This window comes from Parasteatoda tepidariorum, chromosome X1, assembly GCF_043381705.1.
Source record: "Parasteatoda tepidariorum isolate YZ-2023 chromosome X1, CAS_Ptep_4.0, whole genome shotgun sequence".
Lineage (NCBI taxonomy): Eukaryota > Metazoa > Arthropoda > Arachnida > Araneae > Theridiidae > Parasteatoda > Parasteatoda tepidariorum.
In genome coordinates this window covers 34,047,739-34,065,302 of record NC_092214.1, presented here as the reverse complement: position 1 = coordinate 34,065,302, position 17,564 = coordinate 34,047,739, and the positions used below count along the sequence as shown (strand labels likewise).

At 28.7% G+C, this 17,564-nt stretch overlaps 2 protein-coding genes across 4 annotated transcripts in view; both read left to right on the top strand.

Annotated features, from left to right (window-relative positions):
- The window catches only part of LOC107445906 (UPF0462 protein C4orf33 homolog), a 20,204-nt gene extending 4,830 nt beyond the window's left edge, over nt 1-15,374 (top strand). Inside the window, exons 2-10 of one of the 3 annotated variants that reach the window (XM_071187504.1) lie at nt 373-514; nt 1,838-1,894; nt 6,563-6,741; nt 7,816-7,873; nt 8,320-8,371; nt 9,833-10,023; nt 10,647-10,744; nt 13,642-13,702; nt 15,248-15,374. In XM_071187504.1, the coding sequence (XP_071043605.1) occupies nt 513-514; nt 1,838-1,894; nt 6,563-6,741; nt 7,816-7,873; nt 8,320-8,371; nt 9,833-10,023; nt 10,647-10,744; nt 13,642-13,670 (666 nt within the window). In that variant the 5' untranslated portion in view covers nt 373-512 and the 3' untranslated portion in view covers nt 13,671-13,702; nt 15,248-15,374. Of the gene's footprint in view, nt 1-372; nt 608-1,837; nt 1,895-6,562; nt 6,742-7,815; nt 7,874-8,319; nt 8,372-9,832; nt 10,024-10,646; nt 10,745-13,641; nt 13,703-15,247 lie in introns of those variants that run through there. The other 2 variants (XM_043050429.2, XM_071187505.1) reach the window with 2 other exon arrangements.
- A 485-nt stretch (nt 15,375-15,859) lies between these two features.
- LOC107445912 (ribonuclease H-like) lies at nt 15,860-16,390 on the top strand. The gene has a single exon (XM_016060404.2). It carries the CDS (start codon nt 15,860-15,862, stop codon nt 16,388-16,390), a length of 531 nt encoding a protein of 176 aa, XP_015915890.2.
- Nucleotides 16,391-17,564: the final 1,174 nt, after the last annotated feature.

The window sequence follows — 17,564 nt, the reverse complement described above, 5'->3', positions numbered from 1 at the left end:
TTATATATATATATATATATATATATGTGTGTGTGTAACTTCTTATTCGCTCCTACTTTATATTAATCAATATGATTAAGGAATTTATGAATCAATAAAAAAAATTACAGATTAAATTCTTTTTAGATTAATTATAAGAATGCTTCATAAATACGTGCGAGCAACTTCTCATACATATGAATCTTACATAATTCTTATATTATGCAATATTAAAAATTTTAAAACTTATAAAAGTTTTCAATTTTATAATTTTTATTACCATTCATTGAATCAACTTTATTCTAGACATGCATATTATTTTATTGAACGTAACAAGTTATCAAAGAGAAACACACATTTTTTTATCATTTTTTAATGATGAACTTTCTTAAGATATTGCTAGCTATGATAAGAACCAGTCTGACTTGATCAGAATGTAATGGAAATCTCGAATACGTTCACAGCTGACTCTTATTATTAGTAAGACATCTGCAACGCTTCCTTTCTTATTCTCTTTAGAAATTGCTGTAAAAATGTAAGAATTTATGCTTATTGAATTTCAGTAATATTTAAAATATAATTTATTAAACGCTTCTTTACTTATTCTCCTGAGAAATTGCTATAAAATGTGAGAGTTTTTTGAACTTATGCATGTAGAATTTTAGTAATATTTCAATTATAATACATTAAACGCATCCTTATTCTCTTTAGAAATTGATATAAAATGTGAGTAGTTTCTAAACTTATGCATGACGAATTTTAAGTAATATTTTATTTTCAATTTACTCAACGCTTCCTTGCCTATTCTCCTCAGAAATTGTATACTTCCTCAGAAATGAAATATTTCAAATAATACTTAATTTGCATTTTATTTAGTATTTTGTGATTTAATTAATTTGTGATTTAATTTGTCGTGATGAAGTTTAAATTTTATTTACTTAAAAAAATACATTATAATAACTTTGTGCTTTTACGATCTTTATTCGATCATTTATTATTCGGACCTTTTTTTTTTTCCGCTTGAAGCATTTATTTTTTTTTTTTTTTTCTCTTAAAAACTTATAAGACTTTACGAAACATAATAAATTAAAATGTAACAGTATTGAATGTATTAGATTAAAAGTATTAAAATGTAACAGTGCTTAAATGTTTTATTAAATAAGACTTCTTAAAATAACTTAGTAATTATGTACTTAAAACGTGATTTATAATTTTAATAAACCTTAAAGTACTTAACCTTAACCTTAATTACCTGACTAACTTAATTACTTTAACGTTTTAAGCGTATTTTTATTTATTTTTGTAAGCTTAAAGCAGCCTTTTCATTCATTTTCTTAAAGCAGACGTTTATTTACTCATAAATAATTTCAAAAAACGCTAAAATATTCAGAGAGTGTATGTAAATGTATTATATGCTGTTAATGTGAAGAAACTTAAAAAAGCAAAAAAATATGACAAAAAGAAGAAATAAATAAATAAAGATTTTTTTTCTTTTTCCAATACAGTTCTTTTGCTGTTTTCTAAAAAATAGCTAGTGTAGTTTTTAGAATCGTATTTATAATAGATTTAAAATAGAATCAGAGATTTATAATATATGATATGAATCTGATTATATGATATGATATGACATGTTAGATTATATGATATATGATATGACATGTTAGGAAATATGATATGACATCATATAATTCATATATGTATTATATTAATAATGGATTTATGAAAGAATCATATTAATGACATATGATTCTTTCATAAATCCATTATTATCGACTTTATTTCATATTTATATTATTTAAAAGTTTGTTTTTTATGTTATTTTGTTCTTCATGAAAATATTTTTTCTGTCTGTACACAGGTGGGGATCTTATTTTTCTTTGCTGCTGCTTTATCTACCATTTGTTATAGCCCTTGAGTAAGTGCAAAATAGGTTTCAAGTATTTGCTCTTATTTGTAAACTTAAACTTATTCACAAGAGTTAATTTCCAGCTATTTCTTTGTTGTTATCTTACAGTATTCAATAAAACATTTTTGACTATAAACTCTAAAAAAACCGGTTTAATATTGAACCATGAAGTTGGTAGTTTAAGTCGTACAATCGTGTAAATTTACTGGAACGATAAGTACGTGTTAAATTGAATACGGTCTCAGATCAGGTTGAAACATAATATCGTGTAATTAATTTCAAGACGGATTAATTTGTAAGATAATATTGTTCATTTTGGCTTCAAATTCAGTTTGTAGCAAATTTGAACAATATTGTGGTTCAACGTGGCTCAAAATTTTAAAAATATTAAAGTCATCAGAAATCCTTTTTGAATTTGAAATAGATATTAAACTAAGGTGGTGTTCAAAATTTAAAAAAAAAAAATTATGATACCAATTATTATTCGCGTAGTAAATTTTCGCAAAGTATAAATACATTCAAAACTAAATAATTGAGACTAATTAGCAAAATAAATAAATAAAATAATGAGTATATATGCTTAGTAGAGTATAGTTTCCTATTTAGATGTTATTTTGTGAGACATATGATATGAATAAACATAAACTTCCATTACATATCGTGTGCATAGTACAGTGCGCAAAAAAATAAATAAACGGACCACCGTAAATAACTTTTGAATTAACGATCAAATTCGTTACATTACGTTTAATTAATTCGTTACATTACGTTCTAGGACTTATTAGTGATATTCTAGGACTCATGGTTCAAAGGAGTGGCCTCAAATTTGCTACTTAACTAGTGCAGACGATATTTTAAGTTACAAAATCAGACACAAAAGCGCTTTTTCACAGAATAGTAATCTTCTCCTTAATGTCATAGTTTAACTTTTTGCGTATTTTACCGTAACTCGAGAACTTTTTAAACGAAATGAAAAATTTTCGCACAAAATTATAAAATTTGTTTATCTAAAAAATAATTCCATGCAAAGAATAACTTTTAGTAAATATTTATTACTTTCATTATTTTATTTATTAATAGTAGAAAAAATATTGAATTATAAGGTAAAAAAATTTTTGCGTAATTTTAAAGAATGTAGACAAAATTTGAGCGAAATCGGTCCCAAATAATTCCTGTGAAATCGAATTTTAAAAAATTTGTATTTTTAGTGGGTCCAAACTTTTGATTGCTCTCCTGGCTTAACTATTGGGAGCAAATTTCTCAAATTGCGGCTACCCCCCATATTTTGAGAGTTAGAAATCTAAATATGCCAAAAGAAAGGTATGTTTATTCAGAGAAAGTACGTTTTTGTGTCTGATTTTGTGTCGAATATCATCTGCTCTAATTAATTAGCGTATTTGAAGTCTCCCCCTCAAACCATTAAGATTGAGTCCTAGTTTGTGAAGATTCAATTATTAGTTCAAAAGTTATTTAGGATAGTACGTTTGTTTATTTATTTATTTTTTGCACACTGTATATTTAATTGTGTGGGTTCGAATCAAAACATAGCCGTTGTAAAATTACTATCAAATTGTAAAATTATGGAATTAAAAAAAATTTATAAATAATTTTTTGAATATGTGCAATAATTACTTGCCAAGGTAGTAAACCTTTATAACTTCTATACAAAATTTACTTGTACATTTAAAATTTAATAACTCAGGCGCATAATAGTTGTTCACATAATGGGGTGCAGAGATGTAAATTTTAGGGATTTAAAATATGAGTAAACATACACCGCCACTGGACAACATGTTTGTATAGTGCATAGCCAATTATCGAGATTTAAGTAAACCTTGAATATTGTAAATTTAATAAAATTTATTTTTTTATTTAAATAATTTTAAAAAAAAATCTAAATACATAAATTTTTAAGCTGTGCACTAATGGTTGAACGATTACTATATTTTAAAAAATTTTTATGCCACGTAGTTTAATTTTTATTTTCAAATTGAAAAAGAAAACTGCTCATGGCGTTAAATTTTAATTAATTAAAATTTTAATTTTAATCAAAATTTAAAAATTCACGTTAAAATTTTTTAAATAGAAGGAATAAGCCTAGAAAAGTTAATAATCGTGATTGTAGGATAAATTGTGATTTCGTGATCTGAAATTAATTATTAGATTTGCTAAATTTATTAGATTTATTATTGCGTATTAGGGAAATAATTGGTTAATTTGGGGTAACATACTCCTCGCTATTTCATAATGTAAGAAATGTCACTTATATGCACCTTTTCTGAAGTAGTAAAACGATTTTTAAGAACTGCAATTTTGCTTTGCTTCATATGATGTAATGCGTATTTAAACACGTTTTTTTTTTTTTTTTTTTTTTTTTTTTTTTTTTTTTTTTTTTTTTTTTAAATTTACAGCCGTTTTCTTTTTCTTAATGACATATTTAAAGTCATTTTTTTTAAACAAAAATACTTGAAATTACAATTTTAAATGGCATATTTTAGAAATTATATAACATAATTTTAGAAAAAGCCGGTGAAACAAAGTAAATTTAAAAAGTTTGAAAATAGATTAAGTATTTTCCAAGAAAAATTAATTCAATCTTGTTCGGCAAATTTTGATTTCAAATAATACGAAACTCTAAATAAAGTCAGGAATATTTTTCTCAAGCAAGCAGTTTCAAAAGAAGTGTTACTTTCATCCATCTTGATTTTTAAAATTTTAAGGAAATTAGACATTTGTGGCATTTTGAAAAAAATAAGAATCATGTGAGGCATAGTCTTAACGATAAAAATGTTCAAAAATGAAAATATTTTTCGTGACGCAGTGAATTTAAGATTAAGATGTCACCTTCTATATTTTACATATGATTATTTGAAAACTATAATTACTTAATTTAATCATGAAACTTTTCATTAGAATACATCAAAGCTGAAAGTAATGAATGCAATAAGTACAAATAAAGAATAGTTCCAACAAACAGCAATTTCAATGCATTACTTCAGTTCGGAGTGAGACTTTAGGCATCTCAATTTATGTGCCAGGAAATGCCTGGTATTAAAAATTTGTAAATTGTTGAAAGAAGTTATTTTTTAATCTTTATGAAGTTTAAAATGAAATTTGAGAATAAAACTCAGTACAGCTATACATTTTCGACGATAATTTCAAAATTGCATTTTAATTGCAACTTATTTTAAAATAACCTCTTTAAAAAGCTAAGAAAAAAACCGGGGAAAATAATTTATTTTAAAGCTATTTAAGGCATTTTTCATTACAAAAAAATTTATCATAAGTTATTGGTTTTTGTGCACATTCTTACCTGTAGAAAAAAAATTCTGGTAAAATTACCGTACTGTACAAACAAACCCAGCATAATTCTGGTTAATTAAACCAAAATTTACCATATTTAAACTATTCATTTTTTAATTTTTCCTTTTAAGTGGCTACACCTTACCGGATATTCTGGTTTTTAAAAACTATAGTTCTTATTACTAAAAATAATTTTAAAAATGCAAAGCTGAAAATTAAAATTTACCACACATTTATTAAAAAATGCAAAACTGAAAAGCAAGTTTACAACCCATTTAGTTTAAAATGCAAAACTGAAAAATAAATTTAGCTGAATAAATGGTTTTTATGCTATGTTCAGAGGTATCATGATAAAATTACCAAATTTTTACCAAATTTTAACAGAATTTATGAAATAATATTGTATAATTTTACCAAAAGTCATTACCAAAGCGCTTCGATAAAATTATCATGTTTTTTTTATGTTCCGATAGAGCCAGAAACAAGGTGAATTTTGCTTTATTCCAGTAGTTTACTCATGCTTTTTTTTACAGTGTAGAATTGACAAACGTTTAAAGTTAGGAAATTTTAAAAGTGTGACAACTGTCTCAATCAGGAGTTAATTGACACACGGAATATTTATGCAACTTTTAACAGGAATAAGACACCATGCGACGCACAAAACACATAATTAGAATAGCCATTTCTCGGTGAATTTTACACATTTTTAGTAAAAGCCTTTTTTTTACCAAACACAATTCCAGGGTTGAAATCAATCATATCTTTTTAACTCAAGAAGAAATAAATAGGTTTAGATAAAGAAATAAAAAACACGAATACAAAAAACTAAAGAAATAAAAAATATTTCACATTTTTCTTTTATCTTGCGTTACTATGTTATAATCAGCGGAGAAAGCTGCTAATCCTTTGTTTTCAAATTTTTTTCTTCGTCTCACGGAAATTACTAGTCAAGTTTTTTATTGATTAGAAGCTTTAAAACAATGTTTTAAAAAACACCATTTTGCAGAAACAATGTAGTGCAGTCTGAGAATAAAATTAAAAGACGTTTGCGCCATCTGTTGAAAGGTTTAACAACTAGTACTTAGACATAATAATAAACACATGTAGAAAGCAACAAACTATCTTCTCTTTTCATTTACAAGGAAGACAGAATAGTTTTATATTCATAAGCATTCCAAAGATAAAATCAGCAAATTTTCGTGCAGCGTAATATTTATACATTTTTTTAATACCTAAAAAAAGGAGTTGGTTACTTAGTCAAGTGTTCAGTAATCAACTATTTCCAAGCATTTTCACTGTCTAATTTTGATTTAATTTTCTCAACTTTTTAAATGTTTTACGTTTTAATATTTTTCAAACATATCTTTGACACAGCATGAATGTCTCTATATCAAAAACTTGGGATGATAGACCAGTAGATCATGAAAGTACTGTTTTAAGAATTCACTCTGAAGATGATGCTGTGTACATGGAAATAAAAGCCCCATTTTTTGATGATCAACCCACCCCTACCGGGCCTGGTAAATCCTTCAACAAACTCTGGGATTATGAAGGTCAGCCTAGATCTGTATTACTCTTAAAATTTTTAGAGTTGTAATTAAAGTTTTATATGAATCTTGTCAAATTTATTAACATATACTCTGAGAGGCCACTTTATTACAACCATTTCCATAAGACACTATACCGTGGAAGAAAATTTTCATGGCAAATTCTTTTTTACCTCCATCAATTTCAAAATTTAAAGTTAAGAGAAAATAAATAAGTTCAGGTAAACCATGGAGTTTTGAATGCTGAAATTTTTTTTTCAAACTATCGAACATATTATTACAGGATTACTTCCCCAATATGTAATTCTGAGTAGTCATGACATAATTTGTTTGATTTCTGATGTTTTGTAAAGTATTTTTCTATCATTTGAAACTTTATGGTTTTCTCTATATTTACCGGAACTAACTTTTATGTGTTTTTTTTTTAAAATTATTAATATAGTTGAAAGAGAACTCGCCATGAAGGTTTTTTTTCCCCCGACTGTATAAGCGTCCTCTTAATAGCTCGTTTGATCACCTATTGCCTTTAGTAAATTCTCGATTTTTCTTAGCATGGATTGCGTGAGATATTGATTGGTCGTTGTTTGTATTTGAGACAATTTGACACTTTCAAGAATGACACTTTCATACAAGAATGACACTTTCATATGGATGGTAAATGTAATTCCACAAATACTTAATCAGATTAATATTAGAGGATTTAAAGAGTCAACTCAACAAAGTGAAGTCTTCATCATTTTCCTTAATATCATGTTCCAAATTACAATACCAGATGTATGGCAGGGCCCATTAGCCTGTTGAATGCCCTCCTCAAGATTGGGATAAACCATCAGTATTAGGGAATGTACTGGATCATCAACGATGTTTAGGTATAATCCGTTATTCAGATTACCATGCAAATGAAAAGAATATTATAAGAACGGTAAAGCTATACCAGCCCCCCAACGGAAACAATGCAACACATAAAGATCATTTCCATAAAGCTTGCTGGTGGTCTTAGTTAAGTGGTCACTAAGTGTATATGCAACAATTTATCCAAAATGTGTGTTTTCAACGAGCATTCTTTCTTTTTGTTTCTAGTTGTTGAAGCATTTTTCCTTGGAAAAGATGAAAAGTACCTTGAATTGGAGTTTTCTCCGTAAGAATGTTTTTTTTTCTTCTTCTTTTTTTGTACAAAAGCTGTCTAAAAGGGAGAAAAAATTCTAATTAAAAATTATATAGCAGGTCAAAAACTTTTTTTTTTCAAATTCATAAATAAAATATTTAAAATATTTCTGAACTATATTCAAATTATTCACAATTAATTTTCAAATTTCGGAAATTATAGCATTTTACTAGTAAAAAAGTGTAGTGCTTTGTGTTTAAATATTTTTAAGAGGAATTTGTTTTACTGTATTTTACCTACATTGATATTATTTTCATTACTTTTTTCACAACTTGCCTGTTAGTACAAAAATTTTAATTATTAAATGCAACAATTATTTGTTTCATAGGATATTAATGTATCAATTCATTTTGATAGTTATGAAATTTATTTAAGGGAAAATACTGTTTTATGCATTTGAAAATTTTGATTCTTTGCAGACATGGATATCATTTAGTTTTACTTCTCTCAGGAAGAAAAAAGGCAATTAAAGTAAGAAATGCTCTTATTTATGCAAGTTTTATTGCTCGCTAATTGTATGATATTTTTGTCGAAATTTTTGCTGAAAATCGCTTAAAATGAAACTGCTAAGTATTAAAAAAGAAAACGCTAATGCTTGCTTATATTTCTAAGATTAAGATCTTTTCATGCGAAAAATATTTCCGCAAATATCGAATAGATTTAGTAGATATAAGTAGGAATAATCCGTAATAAATACAGCCTTTTGTGCTTTGTAACAATCGTATTCTTTTCCTTTTTAAAAAGATCACGGATCATCCTCAAGGATATTTTCCAAACTGTTGCCAACTTTTGCTCATTGTGTAATTTTAGTGCGAAGTAAATCAAGCACTACTACTGCTTCTTAAAAGGATCACCACTGCACACTCTGCAGCTGTTCAATTATTACTCCAGGCTTGCGCAGTGTGGATCTAGTTTTGAACCAGACGACTTTAAACGTCAGTTGGGTTCGCGGTTTCGATGCACGTAGAGAACCCTGTTTTAAATTAGAGAATGCTGTTGATACATGGTTGAACTAAAATTTTTAAATATATTTAAAGTTTAAATTAACTTAGCAGAAAATATAATTTTTTTAAATAAAACTGATATTTTTAAATAATGCAAAGTGTCACTAGTTGAAATATGTTTTAACTGTATATAGATATATTTTTATAATGATCGAGTAGGGTTACATAAAAATAGATATTTAAACCAAATAAATAATTTTTATTATGAAGAAATTGCGTTCAGAACTTATACACTGATTCACAGATAAATAAAAGTATAATAAAAGCAACCATTTTGAATAAATTAGCATTTCCATTCAATGAAACATAAAAATTAAACAGCTTTTTAAACTTTAGATGCTTAAATAATATGTCATGATCTTTACAATAGCCTTCTTTTATGTTTTATAATGAATTCTTTTCAAATTTTTTAACTTAAAGAATATGTCATAATCTTAATAATGACATTCTTCTTTTGAGCTTCATAATAAAATCTTTCCTATTTTTCTGGCTTAAATTATATATCATGATCTTACCAATAACATTTTCTTTTAAGTTTTATTATCATTCCTTTTTTTTTTTTTTTTTGCCGAAATAATACGTCATGATCTGAACTATGACATTCTTCTTTTACCTTTTATAATCAATTTTGTTCGCTTTTCTGACTCAAATAATATGTCGTGATCCTAATGCCATGATGTTAACAATGACATTCAATGACTTAAATAATCTGTCATGATCTTAAATATGTCATTCTTCTTTTACAATTTATAAAGAATTACTTTAGGTTTTTTCTGGCTAAAATAATATGTCGTGATCTTAACGATGACATTCTTCTTTTTCTTTTCTTTCTTTGCATTCTTCTTTTTTCTTACTTACAAGAAGTTCTTTTAGTTTTTTATGGCTTAAATAACTTGTCATGATCTTAACATTTATTAATTATTGTTAGATATGCTTGCCCGTGGACTATACAGCCCAGATTAAAGGAAATAGTTGGACTGGCGTCGCTAAAATACCTAAGTCATATTTCCCACCAAATGTCACTCATTTCAATGCATACGCTATTCATGGTACTGGTGACGGCAGAACTTATGAAGCATTATTTCCTGTGCCAACTGGCCAATTCAAAACTCCAGATTTGTAAGTACTTCATTTAACTTAGCACACAATCTGTCCAAGCTTATCTTAAATGTAAACAGGTTAAAAATTTAAGAAATATTTTTCTTAATTATTTATTTCAAAGCAGACTAAAAATTTATTATTAAGTGGGTTTTGCTAATAAATTATGCCTTAGTTTTCTAATACGAAATTTATTTATTTAGGGACGCTGTGTTTTCCAAATAAGATTTCCTTAAAAACTTCTAGTTACCTTATTTATTTAAAAAATTCAAATTTTGACACAGCAAACAAATTATTTAATTTACATATAGCATATGTATGCTAGGTGTACTGCAATCATGGCTCTTAATGTATGTTTTTAAAATCATTATTGAAAACATTTTACCTATAGTATATTTACATATAGTACACATATAACAAATAGTGCATCTACTGTATTTCCATATAGTCTATGTATTCTAGGTATTCCGTAATCACCGCTCTATGTATAAATTTTTAAAAATCCTTATCAAAAAATGAAGTAAAAAAATTTAATACATACTAGAATAGTAATCAAGGACTACATAGCATAAATAAAAATATGTTCTCTTAATAAATTATACAACTGAGCAGGACACTAATTAACTTCTGAATTCATCCCTCAGCCATAGGTTGGAATTCTTCCACTATATAAACTTTGAGAACATTTTGGGTCTCGGAAATACGCTTTCAGATGTATGGAAGACAGCTCTTGAAGAAAAAGGTATTTAAATAGAAATATCTACGATCAAATTGAATGGAAGTGTATATGTATGTGCGTTTGTGTAAAACTTTTTTGTTGTGTTTTTAAAAGATCAACAGATGAATTCGTAAAGAAAAACTTTTCTTCCGGTCAAATGAAGGGGTGAACCTGTTTTGAATTCTGTATTCAATCTAGAAAAAAAAATTTTAAAAACTTATAATATTTTTAAAATCTGCGAGTTACTACTTTTTAAAGTTATTAGGGTATTTTTGAAATATTTGATTTTTTTTCTCTTTTTAATCAAGGGGAACAAATTGAATAAGAAATAAAAATTTTGAACTCAGAATTTCTTAAAAACCACGTCAGTTTAAAGAGAATTATTTTAAAATAAACTGAGCAAAAATTAATTCAATTAAGAAATACCAACTTAAAGTTTAAACTTTGCTTACAAAATGTAGGATTTAAGCGAAACTTTTATAATAAAGTTGTAGGAAATTCTTTTTTCAGCCACCAGTTTTTTTTTTTTTTTTTTTTTTTNAATTTTTTTTTTTTTTTTTTTTTTTTTTTTTTTTTTTTTTTTTTTTTTTTATCATGAAACTTTTAGTGCATTGTTTTTAGCGAAGTCATCTTTTTAATTATTAAGTTTTCTATTTAGCCCTTCAAACTTGTAACACTTTTCTTTCCAAAATAAAATTTTTTTTTTAATTTATTGATCTATTTAAGACTACCTTTATACATTAAAAAAAATGCTAACTAAACTGGAATAATTTAAAGTTTTTTCCACGAAATTTTCTGTCAGTCTTTCTTTTTTTCTCTCCTTTTTTTCTTCTTTTTTTTTTAATAAACCCTATTCATTCTGTAGACATCAATCAATCAAATGCATTTGCTGTTTCATGTTAGTTTGGTTATTTCATCTTGCTTAAATTTTTTTCTCACATTTATAACCTCTGTCAAATTAAGCAAAATATATTTCTGTAGTTCTATCTCTGTATTTATATTTGATTCTTAAAAGCATCTTATATTGTAACTGGTCAGTAAAAATTGAATTCGGAAACATCTTGAGCACTTAATAGGCTGATTCTAATAAATTTTTTATCTAAGGACTTAAACTTTTTAACTCATTGGTGCTCCAACCCAAGAAGGGCCAAGCCCTATTGTGCCCATCCCAGTTTTCTTGATCTCAGGCACTGAGGGGCAGGAGCAGATGTTCCAGTTGGGTGGTCAACCGAATGCGCAAACCCCCAGTGTCTTGACCCCAAGCATATTTGATACGCGTTTTATCGACTCATTGAAGAGATGAAACGGTGAGACAACCTTGCTCGGTCCGAGGATAGAACCCTGAACCTGTGACGCGGGAGCGCGAAGCTCTACCATTCAGCAACCTGACCCCGGTCTGTATAATGTATTTTGTTTTTGTTGAAGATTGGGCAAGTAAAGCGTAAAATAAATGTGTTTAATGCTTGATGTTATACATTGTTAAAAATAAATCATGTTTAATATATTTTGTAAAATGATTTTTTAAGCTAAGAAAACTAAGTAAAAGAAAAAAGATTATAAGATCGAAATTAAGAAAAGAGAAATCTATAACATTCACTAGTTTTGAGAGATTGAGGGTAAAATCATAGTAAAATTTGTATAAATTAATGGTTTTAGTTTTTTTTTTTAAAAATTCATTGCATAAAAAAATATGTAACTTTTTTCGTTGGGTGAAGATGTTTTTTTCTTCCTTTGTAAGCAAAGAAATAAAATTAATAATGGAATTTTCATATTCTTTTCTATTTTTATTTCATTTAATTGGGTTAAATAAACAAATGGTAATCTTTATACTAATGAAATATTTTTTTCCGATTCGCTTAAAAAGTTGCCGAGAAATGGTGAAATACGCAATAAGTAAAACTAACTATGGGGCCAAGCGTACGACCACTCTATTAACCAAACTATTGGGACTATATTGATGGGGCTATTAAGAGGATCAAGAATCCAAAACCTTAAAAAAAAAGTTATGTAAAGGGTTAAAGTAGGTTTAATTTCGATACAGTAAAATTCAGAAGAAAAACAAAAAAAATCTCGAGGTTTGATTAAAGTAAAGGTTTGATTTCTTTACTTAAAATATCGTTATTATTAATTAAACATTTTATATGTATCGGTATTAATAATAAAATCCTGTACATAATCAAATAGCATGTTTGAGGTTTTGTCCTCAAGCCAGTTTGATTGAATCATTGAACTTGAAAATCCAATCCTTAAATCAAAGGGTTCGGGTTTTTCATTTTTTTAAAATTTTTTTTAAAAGCACTATATATGCATAAAAGCTGCCCGAAAAGTATGGTAACGGTCAAATATCAGATCAAAAATCAAAAATATACGATTCAAGAGATGTATTCGATGATACCAAACTCGACTTCTTATTTTACCCTAAGAAAGGGAGGCAGGGGCAACTTTATTAATTTCTTTATTGCAGATTTAGATTTATAAGAAAAAAAGAAACAAATCGATTCAATGGCTTTTATATTTTCATTCACTCCCTGGACACTGTAAAAAAATTAAAATGGGGCTCGAATTGCTTAAAATGGGGATGTTTAAAAAAATACATGTCATATCTATATAAAAAAAATTAAATAAATAAAACAAATAAAAACAGACGGATTTGATGTTTTCAGAAAACCTATTTAATGATACCAAACTCAACTTCCACCTCAGGTGAGTTTGGTGTCATTGAATGCATCTTTTAAAAATACTGATGTATATTTTTCGATAAACTTAACCGTTTCCATACTTTTCGGACACTTCATATATGGTTCAATTAAAGATACTTTTTTATCCACAGTAAAAGGATATTAATTTTAATTTTACTAATGCATTTTTGTTTGATGTTTTTGATATTGACGTTTTTAATTCTATTCTTTGATTTCTACTAGATTATGGAAAATGCGATAATGAGAAATGAACAGACAAATTCCTGTCAACTATTTAAAACTGGTAAATGTTTTCTATTATTTTTTCAAATATTTATTACCTTTTCTGATACACAAGTAGAATGGAAATTATCTAACCCACTTTGACAAGCAATAACACCTAAAAGAAATAATTTAACTACATTATATAAAAAAAAAATCAGTGAAAATACTGAGAAAAAAACTTTACGCACGGTTATTGTTCTTTTCGTATGCCTGTTAAGAGCATGGCAGAGGGGTGCGATTGTTCTTGTTTACCAGTGGCGCCATCTATGGCCTAGAACGGTTAAATAACATAAATCTTGATAAATTGTATTAAACCGAGATTCGGCATGGTTAACAGAGTAACGAAAAATACTAAACTTTTCCTGTGTATTTTTTAAAGGGACTTTCTTTCAGATATTTCAATGTATAATTATTTATTTCAGAAAAAAGAATCATTGGGAGAAAATAGCCTTCGGGGAGAACTTATGGTGAAACTTTCCCCGCATTTGCGTGACAAGGAGAGAAAAAACCACGTACGCCTCCTACGGTTATCCCAGCGACAAGAGTATTATAACCCATCATTCGTCTACTACTTAGGATACTTTGCGTCTGCGCTATGGTTGGTACGAGCCAGGTTCAAAACTCCTATAAACCAGCCATCGCAGGGATTCGAATCTGGGTCACCTCAATGGGAGGTGAGAGCTCTATCCCCTGAGCCAGCTCACCTGATTTTATGGACTTTAGCCTGATTTTATGGACTTACAAGAATACTCTTTACCCTGATTAACTCCCACGGTTAGTCCGATGACAGCGGGATTTTAATCCATGATCTTTCTGCCACAGAGGATATTTTTACGTCAGCACTGTGGTCGGTGCGAATTAAGAACAAAATTCGTATCAACCAAACACTTTAATTCAGATTATATTTTATTTTATAAGCGTCTTTAGACAGCTGACTCAATTTTGTGTTTACAACCAATGTTAAGCTCCGTAGCCTTGTAATTTTGAACCCAAACCAGAAAACAAGTGAACTCCTAGATCAAATAGTGGAAGAAATTTGCTTTCGTGGTGGACTTTTTGACGGAACTACCATTTGCATTACATGGAGAGGAAAACCCTGAAAAGCTCCCACGGCTAGCCTGACTGCAAGAGGACTCTAACCTATGATCCGTCAACCAGTTTCGTCAGAAGAATATTTTATGGTTTTTCTGATTAAATATTTACATACCCGACTTGGCAAGTAAAATTAAAGATAAAATGCTTAAAATTTTGTCATGCCACATGCATGTTGGGCAATATGATTTTTGAGCCCTGGTAAAGATCCATTTTAAGTATGTTGATTTATTCCATTATCTAATTGAACGAATTCCCAAAATATGCTTTCTTTTTTCTCTTCTAGACTGACCGAACCTCTTAATTGCCAAACATAAATATTTTAATTCAGTTTAATAATAAATTATTTCGATATTTTTCATATGATATTTATTGTGTTATTTTTTCTTATTAAAAATATTTTTTAATGAAACAAAAAAATATATAAAATATAAATTGGAAATATTTATTTAATTTTAAATATTTCTTTTAGGACTGTACTAAAGATACTTCAGACTCGGTGCATTCCATGTCAGACATTATTACATTGCCCCTTCTAGAAGTTCCTCTTTGGATTTTGTACAATTATTTCTTATAGTAATAAAAAATTAATTAATTAATGTTTGCGTTTCAATTTGCAAATATCGTTAGATAGGTGAAAAATTTCATGGAAAAAAATATTTTAAATTTTTATTAAAACCTATATGCAGTTAGGTGTTACATTGAACACCTTTATCAGTGAGGCTATATTCTTCGCCGTGATGGTATATCCCTAGGCACAGGTAGACTCATTAATGGTTTTAATAGACTGTTGATGGTTTTGTTTTCAATTATGTATCCTAGTAACGCGATGGTAAAGTACTAAAGTAAGCTCTCCAGGCTAGGCTCTCAGAACAATACTTCGAAGTTTTTGAGATCATGGAGCAGTAACCAAAGTCTCAAGCGTGGTAGTCCCTTTGGACAGGTTGTCTCTGGCAACCTTATAATTTCTGTAGAACATTACAGTCTATCACAGATTTTCGAACCTTTTGAGGGTCTTGAAGGGGTTCTCTTTCATGTTGACCTTCCTGTCCGGGTTAACAAACAAATTGATTTGACGTGCTATATGAAACAGATAGCACTTGAAAAAATTAACAGTGTCCCCATGGACGCTGTTCAGTTGTATACAGATGGCAGTAGACTTGATGGTGACAGATCTGGCAGTGTCATCTATATTAAACTTCGGGATCAGGAAATAAAAATCAAGAGAAGAAATCCGGACTTCTGCTCAGTATTCCGAAGCGAACTTATTGCAATTCTTGAGGGTCTGGACTCTATTATGTCGCTTTCGCGGTTTATTGATATCTGGATCTTTTCGGATAGTAAAAGTGCTATCCAGCACCTGATCGATTGGCATAATGTCAGGGACAGTATTGGTGCTGACATTCTCAGGAAACTAAAACATCTTTCCCTTTCTCATCGGATCCACTTTCAGTGGATTCCGTCGCATGTCGATATAGCTGGAAATAAGATTGCTGACGGTTTGGCCAGAGCAGAAGAGGCCATTACGACTGTCGCTCCTCTCACTTACTTGGAGCATTTTTCTAAATGTAAAGCAAAGAATATGGTCATTTGGACTGTTCCGCCGGTATTCTAATGGTATCAGAGTAGGTGCCCAGGGGGCTTCTTGACTCGGGGCAGCAGTAGACGAGAACAAACTGCCATTACTCGTTTCCTCAGTGTACATCTGTTATCAATGACTTATTATGATGGTAATAAACACTTCGAAATCTGCACTAAGTGCTCTGCTGGACCTGGTTCAAGCTGCCTTGTTGGTGCTAGACTTTCTCAGAGTGAACGCGCTCATGGACCTGATCTAACTCTGCTGGTCATGGGGATGAGAACAACAACAGCTATAGATTTTAAAGAGTGCATGCACCATTATCAGTCGTCTAACTTCTGCCCCAATAAACTGTTGGTCTTCTATAGTGTGTCGTCTCGACTTGGAGCTCAAACCTCGCAGACTTCGAACGAGCTAGGAAGAGAAAAATGACGTCACTTTGACGTCACTTTTCTACTCCTAGGGAAAACCTGAAACCTCGCGCTTTCGAACGGATTTTGCTAACGGGCTGCGATCTTCATTTTTCCTCCCATCTATCGGAAAGCTTTCACCTAACAATTTGCTGGTGAAAGCGATTCGAACGTTCGAATAGGATGCGTTTAACGCTGGGATTAAATTAGATTTCCAATTTCAAAGATAATTTTTACCCAGATATTTTATGATTTTTTATAATCATTTACCTAGATATTTTATGAATATATTTCAGACATAATTTTTTCTCTCACAAATTTATCATTTCAAATAATAAATGGATTAAATAATTAGTTTCGGTTTCTAGCAAAACTTAGAATAAAATCTATAATAATCTTGCACGACTTTAAATAAAACGTGAACATTTTTTCTGTTCCAAATTTTTGTGTATTCTTAGCCATAATATGTTTAGTATAATTATTGCCATGTTTTTATTAACTTTTATTTTAATTACCTCGTAATATTTTCAAAATATCTGCAGAAAAAAAATGGAATTTTTTTCTTTAAAAAATTGGTGAGTTATGACTGAGATTAGTGCCAAATAAATAAAAAAGATTACTATAACTAAATCGTATAAAATTTAAATAAGAATTACTATAAATTGTATGCTTATTTTTAATCCGCTATGCAATTTTCTATCAGAGATTTGAAAGAACTGAAGCTTTTAGAATATGATCGGTTTTGTAATTTTTATAAAGTAGTTGATTAGTTTAGATGCATAATTAAGAAGCATAATTTC

Coding starts and splice junctions, on each gene's coding strand:
- LOC107445912 (XM_016060404.2), top strand. CDS start 15,860: ATGAAACAGATAGCACTTGAAAAAATTAACAGTGTCCCCATGGACGCT.